We start from the raw sequence: 16,455 nt of genomic DNA, 5'->3' as shown, positions 1-16,455 counted from the left end.
TCCAGTTGAATGCTTATATATTGAACTTCTAGCCTGATTTTCTAATTACCTCCAGTTGAATGATTATATATTGAACTCCTAGTCTGATTTTCTCTATTACCTCCAGTTGAATGATTATATATTGAACTCCTAGCCTGATTTTCTCTATTACCCCCAGATGAATGATCACAAACTCAGTGAATTCCAAGAATTTAAATGAAAGCTAATCTAGCGTAATGGTTTTGAATTTAACCATCGTTTAATTTATAATCCATGTTAAGGATTAATAGATGGAAACTATAGAAGGATAAATAGATAAACAGACGGAAAATAAATAAATAGATAAATTTAAGGAGGATAAGTAGTTAGATACATAGACGGGTCTATAGAATAATGGATAATTATATAAACTGAAGGATATATATATATATATATATATAAGGATAAATAGTTAGATACATAGAAGAATACATAGTTAGATACATAGAAGGATAAATAGTTAGATACATAGAAAAATAAATGGAAAGATATATAGAAGTATAAATAGTTAGATACATAGAAAAATAAATGGAAAGATAAATAGAAAGATAAATAGAAAGATAAATAGAAGGATAAATAGAAGAATTGATGTTTACATACATAGAATTAAGGATAAAAAGTGTAGATACAGTGATAACCAGAAAATTCTGGAATTTTAGAATCAATTTATAACTTTTAAATTGTCCGATGAGTGTAAGACACAGCAATCATGCAGTTTAAACCAACATTTCACTAAATTAGAGATGTAATAAGTGACTAGTAAAGCTATTTGCTTTGTAACAACATTAAATATGCACTTAAGTAATGCTATAAAGTCGTGTCCCTATCCCAATGTTTTCTGGTTATCACTGTAGTATGGAAGGATGCAGGGATCAATACACGCAAAATAGATGATGAAATAAAAAAAAGTTTTATTTGTAGATCCGAAATGATCCTAAAATGATAGAATTCACTGAAATTCACTGAAATTATGCAATTACAGGGTGTACAATACTAAAATACTAAAATAAGAAAGTCTCTGATCTGTAATAGTTGTGTAAAAACAAAATATGAAACAAGGGAAAGGTTTTCAGAAAATAAACTGTATTGAAAAGCTTAAGAAAAGTGTATAAATAGATAACAAAATATCATCTTTGAAGACACATAGCCTAGTAAGTTAATATAATTCACCAAACCCATACTGTAGGCCTTCGATTAGTATAAAGGAAAATTTTCATCTTTCTGAAGTCCTAGGTAAAACGTTGACACCTTCTTCATTAATTTGTAATCAAAGATCATAAAACAATCGTTAAGTTGTCCTCCTCTGCCATGTTTAGCGGGACACTCTGTAACAGAAAGCTCTAGAATGGTTTCATGTTTATTGGGACACCCTGTGACAGAAAGCTTTAGAATAGTTTCATGTTTATTGGGACATTCTGTAACAGAAAGCTCTAGAAGAGTTTCATGTTTAGCGGGACACCCTGTAACAGAAAGCTTTAGAATAGTTTCAGCGCGTTAACTTTCTATTTAACCGTAAACAGGGGGTTGGAAACCTATAAAAACACAGGAATTGAACACAGCGTCAATACAAAGGCACTTTAATGAATCAATGATTTGACATTTTTAACATTTTAAATTAAGTTTTCGAAACTATGGTCAAAATCGATTCTAAACTCCATGAGTTAGTCTAAAATGAAGGAATGCAAAATTATAAAGTAGGAAACTTTAAATATAAATAAATACAACTGATTGTTCGTTATCTTTTTGGTTTAGATTTGAGTAATTTTTAAATAATAAATCTTTTTCCGATTTTCTTTTTCTTCATTTTCTGGTTATTTTTGTTCACTGTTGTTGGCTATCTCTGTATACTATTATCTGGTTACCTCTGTATACTATTATCTGGTTACCTCTGTATACTATTATCTGGTTACCTCTGTATACTATTATCTGGTTACCTTCTGTATACTATTATCTGGTTACCTTCTGTATACTATTTTTTAAATTGTTAGATAATTGTGTCCTTTAACAGTGGTAAATATTAAATTTCGTGGATTTGTTTTCAGATCTAAAAAGAAAAAAAATATAAGATAGTGATTTTATAAATATGGAGAACGCTCTAGAATAAGGCTTTAAAATTATTATTTATTACAACTTCTCTTTTCCATTCTGTGTTCTGGGCTAACCCTCTTTGCATCTAGCTGGATACTCTAATTACGAGTACTCCCAGTCCTCACTCCCTTTTCATCCTGAACCCTCTCCCTCTTTCTGCCTACCCCCCCCCCGCCTCTCCCTCAATCCTTCCCCCATAGCCCGGAAGTAACCTAAGTTGCTAGTGGTCTAACATCTAATTAAGCTGGTTACCCCTTGCTCAATCAGTATCTGAATATAATCTATGTATTAACACTACTACAAGTCCCATACTAAAACTGGGGTTTATAACAATTATAAAGTCATCATCAGCATAATTATTTTTGCCACTCTAAAATCGAGCATATTTGTAAATTACTAGAAATATAAATAGATGAGCGCAAAGTTGACAAACAAATCAAAACAATACACATACGTAAAGAGAGTGTTCAGTTTGAAATTTTATTAGCACTGATTTACCTAAAAAACAATGTAATGAAATCGCCTAGGTTCAAACGAATATGCTATATCACTACTTGCAGACAAATGTCGGACATTTTTGAAAATAGTTCCTTTAAAATCAATTGTTAAATATTATTGATTGTGGAATATTTTGAAAATCTGTCTTGTGCAAAATATATTTGCCGGAAATGGCAAGAGGGGGGATCGATTGTGTGCAAATTTTGTGGGATTTCTGCACTGCTTGAGCTGAAAATCTAGGTCTACATATATAATTTCTATAAAAAGCCATTCTGAATGATTTATTACATAATACACAAAACTAATAAGCAGCTTTGAAATCGCGGGCAAACAATACAACATTTGAACTATTTATTAAACTAGCTGGAGTGTCCGGTGTTGCCCGGGTTGGTATCAGAATTATGATATCAGCTAAATTGCCCTGTGTTGCCCAGGTTTGTATCAAAATTATGATGTCAGCCAAATTGCCCGGGGTTGCCCAAGTTGGTATCAAAATTATGACTTCAGCTAAATTGCCCGGGGTTGCCCAAGTTGGTATCATAATTATGATATCAGCTAAATTGCCCGGGGTTGCCCAGGTTTGTATCAAATTATGATTTCAGCCAAATTGCCCTGTGTTGCCCAGGTTGGTATCATAATAATGATTTCAGTTAAATTGCCCGGGGTTGCCCAGGTTTTTATCAAAATTATGATTTCAGCTATATTGCCCGGGGTTGCCTATGGAATTAAAAAATTTGTTTTATCTAATAGCCTTTATGTCACCTCTGGAGTACCTGGTCCACTTACCCCAGCATTCCGCAGGCCCTTACCATTTCTTTTTCTTTTCAAACTGTCCTATCTTCTCCCCTTCCCCTTTTTCAACCATTACGCCCCTCCATCAGTATTGGCTTGTAATCCCCTCTGTAAACAGTTTAATGTCTGTATGACTTGTTATAAATCTGCCTGGTAAAGGATACATCATGTAAACTGTCCTGACAAGGCCTAGTTCACCTTATTCTGATTAACTGAGTCTTTAACCTGGTGTAATCTAACCCAAGCCATGAGTCATGCAGGGAAATTAGTACATTGAGTTCACACTTCAGTACACACACTTTCCGCAGAGTATATTAGTACACCATGTCTCACAATATATAGTTTACACTGGAGAAAATGTCAAATTTTTGTATAGTAAGATTTCTTGGAGCACCAGAGCCAAATTTTACTAATCATCATTTTTCGTCAAAATTGGTTGAATGAAATTTTTCACTCATGCAACACTTAAAGTATTGAGCAAGAAGGTTAAATTTTGCTACGGTGCTTCAACAACTTGTGTTAGATGAAAACTTAATATTTGTCCCCGTATTTTAAATGTATAAATTTATTTGTTTTCTTATAAACCAATCAGAGTCGAAAAATAGAAAAATAGAATTTATTTTAAACATTATAGTTTATTTTAGATAGATATTTTGCCTGTTTTGCAATATGTTTCCGTTCCCTCATCACTATCGTTTCAGTAGAAGTAAATATTTCCATTTACTGTTAACGCCGATTAAAGGATTCATATCTCTGATTGGATAATGAGATAGATAGAAAGATAGATGTTACCAATATACTATTTCTATTGGTTTAGTAAAGACAACAAACACATGACTGAACACACTGATTGGATCAGGCGCTAATGGACACGGCTTACAGGAGTGCACTGCATAATTTGATGAAGAAGCTATTTGCATCAAAACAAAAAATTCCTTTTTAACCGAAAGAATAATGATGCGATATATCATAAAACTCTAATATTATGTTCAGATTTGAGTTAAATGCCGGAAAAAATTAACGTATTAGTGAATATTTTAAATTTCACAAAAATCTAAAAATTATTTTTACTCCAAGGAAGATGGCTAAAGGATGCGAATGACTGTAGAACCTCAAGAAAATATTAAGCATGAAAACCAGACTTTATCCAAAACCTTCTCTGCTGGACGAAGGATGAGTACCATGCAGCTTCTCCTAAACATATCTTAAATTTGTCTCTGCTCCCCCCCCCCCCATCCCTGACCCTAGCTACGGGAATGCTTCTTTCAATAAGATTTTATAAAAAGCTGTCCTTTTAAACGTTATATTTATATGAGAGGTTGCGTGTCTGTAGTCTGTCTTGTGTGCCGGAGAGGTTGCGTGAATTCTGGATAAAAGTGTGAAATGCGGGAAACTAATTTTAAAAAACCTACGGAATTCACTTTATTTAGGTCTGAAATAGAAAAACAAAATGTGTTCCATTATTCCATGGGTAATCTTAACATTCTGGTAAGTTTTTGTAGAATTAAGACTTACGATATTTCCCCTGGAATTTTTTATAGTGAATTTTGTAATTTTTATCTCAAAAACCATGACAAGCTGAGGAGGGGGAAATCTTTGGATTGTTATAATTTTTAATAAAAATCTTGATTATAAGTGATTAAGTGGCACCGCAGACAAATTTTTGCTTTAAATCTATTCTTGAAAATCAAAATTAAAGGGCTAGAAGGTGCCTATTATTTTTCTTCTTGCGTCTCTAATTTTTCCAGGGGGCGCCCTACCCCTCCCGCCTTTAAGCCGCCTTTGAAGAAATATTCTAATTTATTTCTTGGATATTTAAAATCTTTTGGAATTGTCACAATCTGATTCTGAAACTTTATGAACCATAAAGTTTATTCTATTTTTTGTAGTTCAATTTGCTTACTTTTTGACTTGGGTCTCTCTGTCACCAGCCTAGTGATGGGAAGTTACTACCTAGTCAATTGTTCAGACAATCAGGTTAGGGATACAATAGTTCTTTTTAACTTTCCTGTTTATTACCTTTACACATAGATTGGATTTTTAAATCTTCCAATTAAATGCACTTTTTTAGTTCCAACTGATGTTTGAAGTTGATTCTACAGTGAAAGCAATAAAAGTGTAGAAAAGGAAGACGACTGTTAGATCCCAGATTTTAAATAGCCCAATGAACATCAAATGTTGAAATATAGCAATTGTGCATTGTAAACAGACACAGTTTACTAAATTAATTGATTTTTAAGCTACTGCACTCACTAGACGTCCCCCATCCCCCACCCCTCTAATTTCACTTCATATAGTCCATACCATGTGGTTAGGAAGACGATATATATCTATATTTCAAGTCATTATGTTTCAAGAATTGTGTACAGGGTGTCCCATATCATTTTAGATCGTCAATCGGGTCTAAATTACGTTTCTTCGGGCATAATATAAAATTTTAAGAAGAATAATTAATTTTGTAAAATTTGATATGGTTTATATAAAAAATATCTTGTAGAAATTGTCAGGTTTTTCGAGTATTATTTTGGCGTTAAAGCTTGGAGATAATCTAATATCATATGGGACGCTCTGTAGTTAACTTGAACTTGAAATAATTTCAGATGGTTTCTCTGTTTTGTCTGATAAATTCTCTAACACATCTTATTCAAACTATCAGTTTATCTTTCCTCAAGTGTATGCCAACTAAGCCAAGGTAATGTAAAGTGCAAAAAATCGTTGTAAAATCCAAAAATACCGGGGGAGGGGGCGTAATGCCCCTTTAGAAGAAGTTTTTGTTTATTAATTCAATTTAAACAATTTAATCCGAACTACCCTAACTAATTCATTTTTTTATTTCAAGTATTTTCCATGCGTTTTTTTGTTCACTGAGAAAATTGAGAAACCCAGTAAAAAACGTTTCTTTATTCTTAAACGATTCACAAAAAGTCTGCGCTTCAAAAAAAGTAACAGTTATTTTCTTTATTAATTGATATGAATTTCCTAGGTAAAGGCAAAAAAGAAATATGATATTATTTTAAGTATAATCTAAATTACTATTCTAATTCTAGAGGTGTGTTGTACCTTGCATCCTTCATAATCCTTTCTTTTCCTTTGTGTTGGTCGATCTTTGGTTTGTACGTTTCCCACGCTGCTCTTCAGAATCCAGTGTCATGTGCTGGACCAGTGATAACCTTAGCACTTATAGTGTCTATTCATAAGGTAAAATCTAACTAAATCCTGGAAAAGCTTGGTCGTCTTTATCAATGTTTAAAAGTAAAAAAATATCCTTTTTTATATACAGAAATCTTTTTTATGTACAGAAACCTTTTTTAAATACAGAAACCTTTTTATATACAGAAACTTTTTTTATACAGAAACCTTTTTTATACACAAAAAGCTTATTATATACGGCCTTTTTTATATACAGAAACCGTTTTTATATACAGAAACCTTTTTTATAAACAAAAAGCTTTTTATATACAGAAACCTTTTTTATATACAGAACCATTTTTTATATACAGAAACATTTTTATGTATAGAAACCTTTTTTATATGCAGAAATTTTTTTTATATACAGAAACTTTTTTATATACAGAAACCTTTTTTATATACAAAAACCTTTTTTTATATACAGAAACCTTTTTTATATACAGAAACCTTTTTTATATACAGAAACCTTTTTTATCTACAGAAACCTTTTTTTATATACAGAAACCTTTTTTATATACAGAAACCTTTTTTTATAGAGAAATCTTTTTTATATACAGAAACCTTTTTATATACAGAAACCTTTTTTGTATTCAGAAACCTGTTGTATATGCAGAAATTTTTTCAATTCGTCTTGGACATTAAGTTTTTGAGATTTTCTAGGAATATATGTAACGTCAGATGTGATGAGCACTGTATGATATTTAACACTCCACGTTTCTGGCAATTTGAATACCAATTTAGAGATAAACACACACAGATCTCAGTCGAAGGTTTTAAGGATATCGTTATAAATCGGATGGTCCCTTCATTGCATGGAGGGTAACTTGAGATTTTGTTTTTAGTCCCTTCAAGTGTTTAGTTTTTAAGGTGAAAGTTTCTAAATTGTCAGCATTGAAAATTTAGATGATGGGAGGTGCCAAGGCCTCCTAAGCCGACAATCTGTTTCGTAAGTCGACACTTAACGTCAACAACATTATTACATACATATTACATTAACTTTATCTTTTTTATCCTATTTAGATTTGTGTCAATGGTTTCATGTGGTTCGTTATCTGCATCTTGATATGCCTGACGTGCCTTGTATGTCTGGATGAAGAATCAAATAAAATAGATCTGGAAACTTCAAAATTTGAGAGATGCAAACATGAAAGAATTTAAGTGTTCTTAATATATTTAAGTGTCCACTGTAGCTTTTATCAGATGAATGACAAGGGTTTTTATGTAATTGCTGGAAACAGACAAAGATTTGTTCTAAAGTAAAAAATTAAAATAATAATATATATAAAATACAAGTTAAAACTAAACATTAGATTTTATTATGTTTCAGCAAAATTAGTATTACAATTACATTAATATTAGCACATCATTGTTTTATTAAATTTGGGAGAGAACAAACGGCCAATAAATAATATTGAAGAGTAAAAATGAGGAGATAGCAGTAATTCCTCCGTATAGGTTCAACTTTTTAACCTTCTCCGTATCTCCCATATACCTAGATATTATATTTATTATTACATTTTAACTATTAAACAATTTTTTGTGGTTTTTCCCCATTTTTTGCCGAAATTTGTCATAGATTAATTATCCCTAACTTCCATTTAATTCCCTGCAGTTAACAAATTTCCATATTTCACTTTAAATCTAATATTTAAATGACAATACGTAAGATTAGGTCACCATTATATGAACAAATCTATCTTAGTATCTAAAGTATAATTGAAAGATACTGACCTATACTTACATATTGTATTACAGCGATTATTCAAGTAATTATGTCTGATATTAAATATTTATAAACCAAATGAAACCTGAATATAAGAACATTTATTGCTAAACAGCCTCCAGAAAATATCAAGCACGCCAACAGATAGATTGCTAGAAAGTAGATAGTTAATTAGTCAGAAATAGCCTTGTTAGGTTTTGGCATTACAAGTATTAACATATAATAGCTAGATATATATATTAATAAATTTCTAGAAAATAGACAAATATATAATTGTCAATGGGACACCCCGTATTTAGATAGATAGATCTAACCTGCAGCAGTAGGTCCTTTGCCCCCCTTTAGACTGTTCTGATTAAAGCTGTTGAACTGGTTTACTGTTGTCAGCAGCAACTATGTTAATAAAAGAAAAAGAAATGCAATCATTATTTAAGGGACTTATAATTCAAATGGTATTCCATTAGTAAAGTGGCTTGTCTGGTTAACAGTGGTAATCTTTAAACCTGTAATTGATCAAGGATTACTTGAATTTAGTTGTATTCATCTGAATTTTTGCAAGCTGTTTCGTCTTAAAAATAAAATAATATTTAAGTCGCAGAAAATAAATATTTCCTTCAAATAATTTTAAAACCGCGTTGGACAAATAATGTTCTAGATTCTCGAGATACATGTAGAACCAGTTGCATTGAGTTCACAGTGTACGCTCTAGCATATAACATTTTACAGATAAACACATGGATTACTCTGCTGTTCATGATCAGATAAAGGTACAATAGGTACCTTTGTGAATCGGGCATGCATTTAAAGAATGTTTATTCTGTGCTGAAAACTTTAGAATGGAATACCCTTAATCACGATCGGTTAATTAATCTGGAGATTAATTACAAGAGGAGAACAAGCATTATTTAATCTCGAGATTGAGAAAAAGAGTGGATTAGGCATTAATACCGATATTCACCATTCAAAAGTTTCCAGCTCTGATTAGATATATCGAATTAAAAAAATGGTCGGCAGACTTTGAAACCCTTTGGAAATGTTTTCCTAGTTATTTTTGGTAAATGAACGAAAAAGTGAAAATTTAGAGTGTTAGATTTCATCTTTGTTAATTTTTGTTTGATTTGAATAGCTTGAACGATTTTCATAGTTTGATTGTTTGCAATCAGATGATCATCAACGTGTACAACGTGTTTTAGAAAACCACCAATTAAAGTTTCATTGTAAAATCATTGTAAAGAGAATCTAAGCATTCTTAAGCAGAGAGAGGACCAAAAATGAGCTAGCTTAAAAAAAACACAAAACTGACCAGACTTTACAAAAGTTACTTACCCCAACAGAATGACTGACTTTAGAAGGAACTAGATCCAAGGTTAGGAAGAAAGAAAGATAAGATATTACAACCTAGAATTCATATCATTTATTGGTTAAACTGTGGTTTCATTTAATTCATATAGTAATAATCAGAAAGACCTGGAATTAACTGACAATTAATCAGACGAGTTTACATATATATCTCTGGCAATTTTAAATGCTCAAAAAAGGCAAACCACATTTAGAAATGGTAGGACTGAGCTATTTTGAATTAACGTTTTTCAATCATATTTGTAAAATTAGATTGTAAAGTCGTCTGATTAGATGTAAATTAATTCCGAGTCTTTCTGATTAGGACTGTAAGATCTTAATTGTTTACAAACGACGAATAAAATATATGATGTTACCAGTAAGAAAGCTGGTAGGTAGAGAATGATAATGGCCTCGTTAGGCCTATATTTGAGGTGAAGACTAAACCCTGTCAGGGTCCTCATCATATTATACTTCTGATTGCTGCTCCTAGAATATATATTTTATCTTTATGGACCGGGGTTTCCTAAGAAAGTATCTTCATAAATCTCAATTTTATTCCATGTATTTAGTTTAAATGTTATGAACTTTGGAACTTAATTAATATTTGTTTGAGTTAAAAAGCTTGAATGATTTTAATAGAGTTTAACCAAAAACTAAGGAGACATCGAAAAAGTTTATAAATCGTCGTTTTCTAAGCCTACTGAAAATGGAATGCTACAGATATTTGGTTTTTTAATCAAATAATTATATGGAGCTCTTTAAAACCGTTCCCGTGCGCATATAATGTGGCTATTTATTTACTTTACATATACTAAGATTTAGGTATAATATTATAAAACCCATTGAGAAATTGTCAAGACGACATATTCTAAATTGTGTTGATGCCTCCTTAAATCTGGGTTAAACTGTTGTTTAATTGTTAATACCATGTAGAGGGAACAATAAGTCCATTCTCGAAAGGTCGGAAATCCATCACGTATTCACTGTCAAACTAATAAAAAGATTTTCAGTAACCTCAATGTAAAGATATTGAATGTAGTTTTCCAAATATGTTTAGTTGGTTACTGACCCAAGGCCAAACTTTTGTGTGAAATAGCCAATAAGCCATAATCTTCAGGGCTTGATCTCAATATCTGCTGTAACAATTTTTTTTTGAGGGATAAGAAAATGAGGCTCTTGATTTTAGTACACCGCGAGACAGAAGTATAGAAAGTTAAATTTTAGTGCTATTTCTGGTACGCCTTTGTGACCTCGTCGTGGCGCTACTTTAGTATAAGAAAAGGAAACTTATTTGGTTACATACTAAAAACTCAAATCATATAATATTTAAATCTAATGTAAAGTTTACTATGAAGGCTGATTTTTAAAAGTTGATTTTTTTATTTGTGCTTAATTGGGTGAAAAATCCACAATATTGAATATGTTTCCTAATTTCTTACTCACTGTCTGACATTTGATATCTTTAAAAGCCACAAACAGGTCAAACAGTGTCAAACATCAATAGATTCAGCCTGCTTATAAAAAGTGTCATAGATGTTTAAGACAGGGTCGTCTTTGAAGTGTTTCAATGCCTTGGACTTTGATTTTATTACTCACGTATGCTTATATAGCCATTTACATGTAAATTTTAGCACTATAAAGCACTTGTTGTCGGCTTTAGTTTTAAAGAAGTAATTGGCAAAATGCTCTTAGATTTTTACTTGAGAGCTTGGAACCTTAAAATCACAGCATTAAGTACGGTATTTTTTGGCATTTTTCTCCATTTTCTCTCTAAAATAATTTTTCAAATTTTTATTTATTACGGTTTTTGACCAGTTGAAATAACTTTAAAGAACTCTAGATATATGAGAAGATTTTCTAAAATACGATTCCAGCTTTTAAATTATTAAATTCGTCCTCCATGTGATAAACATAAGTCAAGTAGTCCAAATATCGGGTTCGAAGTTTATAAGACGTTTGAACTCCTCCTGAAGCAGAGAAAGATTATTAATGTTGGAGATAATTGTTTTCTTTATCAAATGTCATGTAATAACGAGTTAATAAATATTAATTTTATCTTTCTCTTATGCCTAGTTTTGCTTTGGTGAACATTTTAAAAAAAATCACCCTGTAGTTTGACGGGACGGATACAAATAGTATAAGAGATAAATTGTAATTAAAGATTCTAGATAAAATAAGTCAAAAATCTGATTTTCCTGAAATTTGAAGTGGTCCGCTAATCTAATCCCGTTCACAGGACTCTTAAACATTATCTCACTAAACAATATAGTTTACAGGACTCTTAAACATTATCTCACGAAACTATATAGTATAGTCCTGTAGACTCTTAAACATTATCTCAAGAAACAATATTGTTTACTGGACTCTTAAACATTATCTCACTAAACAACATAGTTTACAGGACACTTAAACATTATTTCGCTAAACAATATAGTTTACAAGACTCTTAAACATTATCTCACTAAACAACATAGTTTACAGGACAATTAAACATTATTTCGCTAAACAATATAGTTTACAAGACTGTTAAACATTATCTCGCTAAACAATATAGTTTACAGGACTCTTAAACATTATCTCACTAAACAATATAGTTTACAGGACTCTTAAACATTATCTCACTAAACAATATAGTTTACAGGACTCTTAAACATTATCTCACTAAACAATATAGTTTACAGGACTCTTAAACATTATCTCACTAAACAATATAGTTTACAGGACTCTTAAACATTATCTCACTAAACAATATAGTTTACAGGACTCTTAAACATTATCTCACTAAACAATATAGTTTACAGGACTCTTAAACATTATCTCACTAAACAATATAGTTTACAGGACTCTTAAACATTATCTCACTAAACAATATAGTTTACAGGACTCTTAAANCCCCCCCCCAGCATATCCTGGTTTTCAATGACCCCAGCAGGAATAGGGTTAAACAGTATTTACAAAAATAATGATAACCTCTAGTTAACCTCAAAGTTCAGAAATGTCCAAAAACTCGGATGTGTGAAAATAAATCCAGCTGAGTTTCAATTATTCAATTTCTTTTAGACACCAGAGTCTAAAACTAAAGAGTAAAGAATGCGCGACTTAAATATTAAACTTTCTCAATTTTAAATTTAAACTTCCCGGGAAAAATCGGAACCAATCAAAGAAAAGGATTTACGGAGAATTATTACGTAAGTATCGGTATTCGGTAATCAGCTGGTTTTTTTTTTAATTTTAAATTATTTACGTGATGGCAAAAAAAACATATTTCCAGTTACAACCGTATTTTTGGTTTACGTGCAAACATTAATTAATCTAAACGTGAAATTTATTAAATCAAGGTTTTTACTTTTAAATATAACGTAATTAGTTAAATGCCGCTTACCGCTGATTGATGATAGACAAATAGGGATTTCAGGATTTCAAGATTTTAACCCTGTGTTTAAATTTTAACTCGTCGATTTCGGCGAGTTAAATATTTAACCACAGGGATTAAATATTTAACCTCACGGTCAAAGTTCAGGTTTAAATTAAGTCAGAAGTGGCATTTAACTATGAACTTAAAATTTAAGTCAAAACTTTTCATTCTTTAGTTTTAGACTCAGTTGGTTAGTTTCATATAAAAACTAATAATTAACCTGGCGTTCTTGGTTGGAATTGTCATGTTGAAATCACATCTAATGTTGTAGAAGGGATACAGATGAAAATCCATATCACAACCTAGCTCAACCTCAGAAACATATTCCTCTTTAACCTTGGCACTCTAAATTAAATTATATTAAGGGACTTTATTCATTATTCTAATGAAGTGAGCATATTGCCTGATTGCTAGGAAGTTTTCAGAAAAATAAACTGCATTATTTTTTTTAAAGTTCACTATATTTATACCGGATTATTTTTCAGATTAGTTGATGTTAATCAGTTCTTCGTTGTAATGTAAGGTGCGTTCTTCCGAAAGTATATTAGCTTCTTTCGTCCCAGCAAGAAAATTTCCCAAATGGACTCAAACTTGATTATCAGAGTCTGTTTTTACACCCTTTAAGAGCGATCAAGAGAAAAGGAAGATTCAGTATTGAATGAAGGAAATACTTTTAAGGATTTTTCTAGTTTTGATTTACATTTGAGATCCATAATCAGTGTCTTCCCTTTGGTCCTATGTCAGAAACTTTGGGACAAATTTAGCCCAGATCTTTTTATTTTTCAAATCTTACTTTGCAACTTTGTTTACAATGTAAAAGCATAAATTAAGCTGTCTAGTAAACATACTTCTAGAACCCTTGCTAGTATGATTTCAACATTTTTCAATATTTTCGATCATTTTCGGGGTCTCGATGATCTTTTCCCGCCCGGACATGTCATGCATAATCCTTCAAATATTCATGTTTTCCTTTTTAACCTCATTAAACCATCATTAAAGTTTATAAAATCGTTTTAAAATGCGTGTTGGATCATGTTTTAGGGTTCTGCTTGGTTTTTGCAGCGTCTAATAAAAACATTTTTCAATATTCTAGATATTCCTATGCTGTGACAGCAAAGCTAACCCACCTTTAGGAGAACTCTCTGTACGTCACAACAATAATCTGCTTGACGCAAACCTGACCAAACATGTATCCGGTTATAGAGTAGATATAGTGAACTCTCAGAAAAAAAAAAAATTAAGAATTGAAACTTTTCGAAGTATACCTAGCATTTGTTTAGCGAAACTTATTGATTACACCTCGCAGTTAAGATAAAACTAAATTTAAAATAATAAAACCTTATCTCCAGGCAGTTTGGTCACTTGCATGGTTGTAAGCTTTCCTTGTTCCTCGTCCCATCGAATTCGTCTTCTAAGGTTAAGAATTAATGTATCTGGTACCCACAGATTTGCCTCTTTAAAGGGTGTAAACACAGGAAGGTTCTTTCCATCTGCTACAATCCTAAAAACTCAGTCAACTTAAAAGCTATAAAGAAGAAAGCTAGAACTAGAAAGTTAAAAAACTGTTAAACTAGAAAGCTGGAAAGCTAGAAAGATAGAAAATTAGAAAGCTGGAAAGCTGTAAAACTTGAAAGCTAAAAAGTTTAAAAGCTAGAAATCTGGAATTTTAGAAAGCTGGAGAGCTGGAAAGCTAGAAGGCTCCATAGCTAGAAAGCTAGAAAGCTAAAAAGCTAGAAAGTTAAAAAGCTTTAAAGCTGGAAAGCTAGAAAGCTCGAAAGCTAGAAAGCTGGAAAGGTAGAAAGCAGGAAAGCCAGAAAGCTGAAAAGCTAGAAATCTTAAAAGCTAGAAAGCTGATGCGTTTTATGCGTTGTCATATTTTGACACAGGTGCCTCAACAAAGTGAAAACTGAATACAAAATCGGGGCTTGGAGACCTCAGCCAGTCAAACACATTCCTCACCAACATGATTACATATCTTTACAAAGATGCACGTCCAAGATGTTGTCAGATTTTGTGTATGAGATATTATGGTTCCCTATGATTTTTATTTTTGCCCATGCAATAACAGCGTGGACCGTTTTCACGCATTTTTGGAAAAAAATATTTTTTTTTATATTACTCATAAGAAATGTTTTTTTTTTGGTAAATTTTAAAAAGGAAATCTGTTTTATTTTTGTCCCTTTATAGCTCAGGCCTGTTTTAAATTGCACAGGATGTTCTTGAAAATGTGAAAAAAAGCTCAATTTAATTATGAGGTTTTTTTAAGCTACATGACATTTCTGTATATCAATGGAACATTTATCAAAAAAAACCATACTTTTTAAATAAAGCCATATTCATTAAACAAAACCATGAAACTGTCAAATTTTAAAAGAAATCATTCGTATCTCTGGTAATGAAAGCAAAACAATAGCAGAACTCGAGCTATTTTATGTTTGTTTCAAAAAACATTTCTGAGGTCGCAGACGACTTAGTAGTCTTTAAGCAGTTAAAATTATTCCTGTTTATCTAGAAAAGGGCTGTAGCTAGAATGCTGGGAATAAGCGTGATAGCAATTTGCAGCTAGATAGCTAGATAGCTAGAAAGTCATAAATCTTGGTCACTAGAAATATAGTTAGATAGATATCTAGCTACAGCTGAAAGCTAAGCAGTTAAAGAGTCATACAGCTAGTAAGTTAGAAAGCACAATTGTTAAAAAAAACTGGGAGACTATGAAACTAAACTAATAAAACTCTAGAAAATTGGAGAGAGCTAGGAAGCTGCAAGTTCTAGAAAAGTAGAAAACTAGAAAAAATGTAAAAAATGTAATATATTAACCAAAAAATCTAACCATGGGTCCTCCCAACTCAATACTGTGTGAAGATTTAAGGTTATTGTACGTCGCTGAAGATCTATCGATAATATCTGATTCAAATGCAATTCTAAAAAAAATTAATCTTTAGACGATAGAGGTGGTGTCATTTTTCAAATCGGAAAACATCTCAATGACTATAAGATTTACCCATAGAAGGCCAAACATAAAATGATGACTTGATACCTTTCATGTCCATTAAATGAATAGTTAAATAAAATTTGTTATCACGTTTCAGTTGTATTAATATACTCTTACCTACTTCTATTACTGGAGGAAGTTCAGTATGGAATGTTTTGGAATATTCTTCAGAAATACATACTTTTCCAGAGCATATTCTTGTTGAGATCCCGTCAGCAAAAGCTTCATCCGTCACCATGTATGAGATTATGAGTAAAATTATCCATCTCTTATCCAACATTTTGGTGTACTTGGATGGTTTTCAATTTTCGCGGATTTACTGAGTACATTCTGGGACATTTTCTACCCAAGGAATCATATAAAAACATGAATTGAATTATCTAATACCTTTATCTTTTA

At 31.5% G+C, this 16,455-nt stretch overlaps 2 protein-coding genes across 2 annotated transcripts; one reads left to right on the top strand and one right to left on the bottom strand.

Annotated features, from left to right (window-relative positions):
• The first annotated feature begins 4,775 nt into the window (after positions 1–4,775).
• LOC111711968 (uncharacterized) lies at positions 4,776–7,889 on the top strand. The gene is made up of 5 exons (XM_023486461.1): positions 4,776–4,884; positions 5,286–5,373; positions 5,997–6,088; positions 6,444–6,594; positions 7,606–7,889. Exons 1-5 carry the CDS (start codon positions 4,847–4,849, stop codon positions 7,741–7,743), a joined length of 507 nt encoding a protein of 168 aa, XP_023342229.1. The 5' UTR covers positions 4,776–4,846; the 3' UTR covers positions 7,744–7,889.
• LOC111711967 (gamma-aminobutyric acid receptor subunit delta) lies at positions 7,879–16,433 on the bottom strand. The gene is made up of 11 exons (XM_023486460.1): positions 16,174–16,433; positions 15,895–15,985; positions 14,403–14,565; positions 13,285–13,409; positions 11,845–11,905; positions 10,576–10,640; positions 10,024–10,135; positions 9,635–9,706; positions 8,623–8,701; positions 8,394–8,460; positions 7,879–8,077 (listed from the first exon to the last, which is right to left on the bottom strand). The coding sequence occupies exons 1-11, from the start codon at positions 16,334–16,336 to the stop codon at positions 7,960–7,962; spliced, it is 1,116 nt and encodes a 371-aa protein (XP_023342228.1). The 5' UTR covers positions 16,337–16,433; the 3' UTR covers positions 7,879–7,959.
• Between the last annotated feature and the right edge of the window lie 22 nt (positions 16,434–16,455).

The sequence above is a fragment of the Eurytemora carolleeae genome, unplaced genomic scaffold (assembly GCF_000591075.1).
Source record: "Eurytemora carolleeae unplaced genomic scaffold, Eaff_2.0 scaffold209, whole genome shotgun sequence".
In the NCBI taxonomy this organism is placed as follows: domain Eukaryota; kingdom Metazoa; phylum Arthropoda; class Copepoda; order Calanoida; family Temoridae; genus Eurytemora; species Eurytemora carolleeae.
This window is presented reverse-complemented; position numbering and strand designations above follow the sequence as displayed.

Excerpts from the sequence above, each read along its gene's own strand:
- LOC111711968 (XM_023486461.1), top strand. The coding sequence starts at position 4,847 with ATGTGTTCCATTATTCCATGGGTAATCTTAACATTCTG. Across the intron at positions 4,885-5,285 it reads TGGGTAATCTTAACATTCTG|TTCAATTTGCTTACTTTTTG; the intron begins GTAAGTTTTTGT and ends TATTTTTTGTAG. Across the intron at positions 6,089-6,443 it reads TGTATGCCAACTAAGCCAAG|AGGTGTGTTGTACCTTGCAT; the intron begins GTAATGTAAAGT and ends TTCTAATTCTAG.
- LOC111711967 (XM_023486460.1), bottom strand. The coding sequence starts at position 16,336 with ATGTTGGATAAGAGATGGATAATTTTACTCATAATCTCATACATGGTG. Across the intron at positions 14,566-15,894 it reads TTGAGTTGGGAGGACCCATG|GATTGTAGCAGATGGAAAGA; the intron begins GTTAGATTTTTT and ends CTGAGTTTTTAG. Across the intron at positions 10,136-10,575 it reads CTTATTGTTCCCTCTACATG|GAGCAGCAATCAGAAGTATA; the intron begins GTATTAACAATT and ends TATATATTCTAG.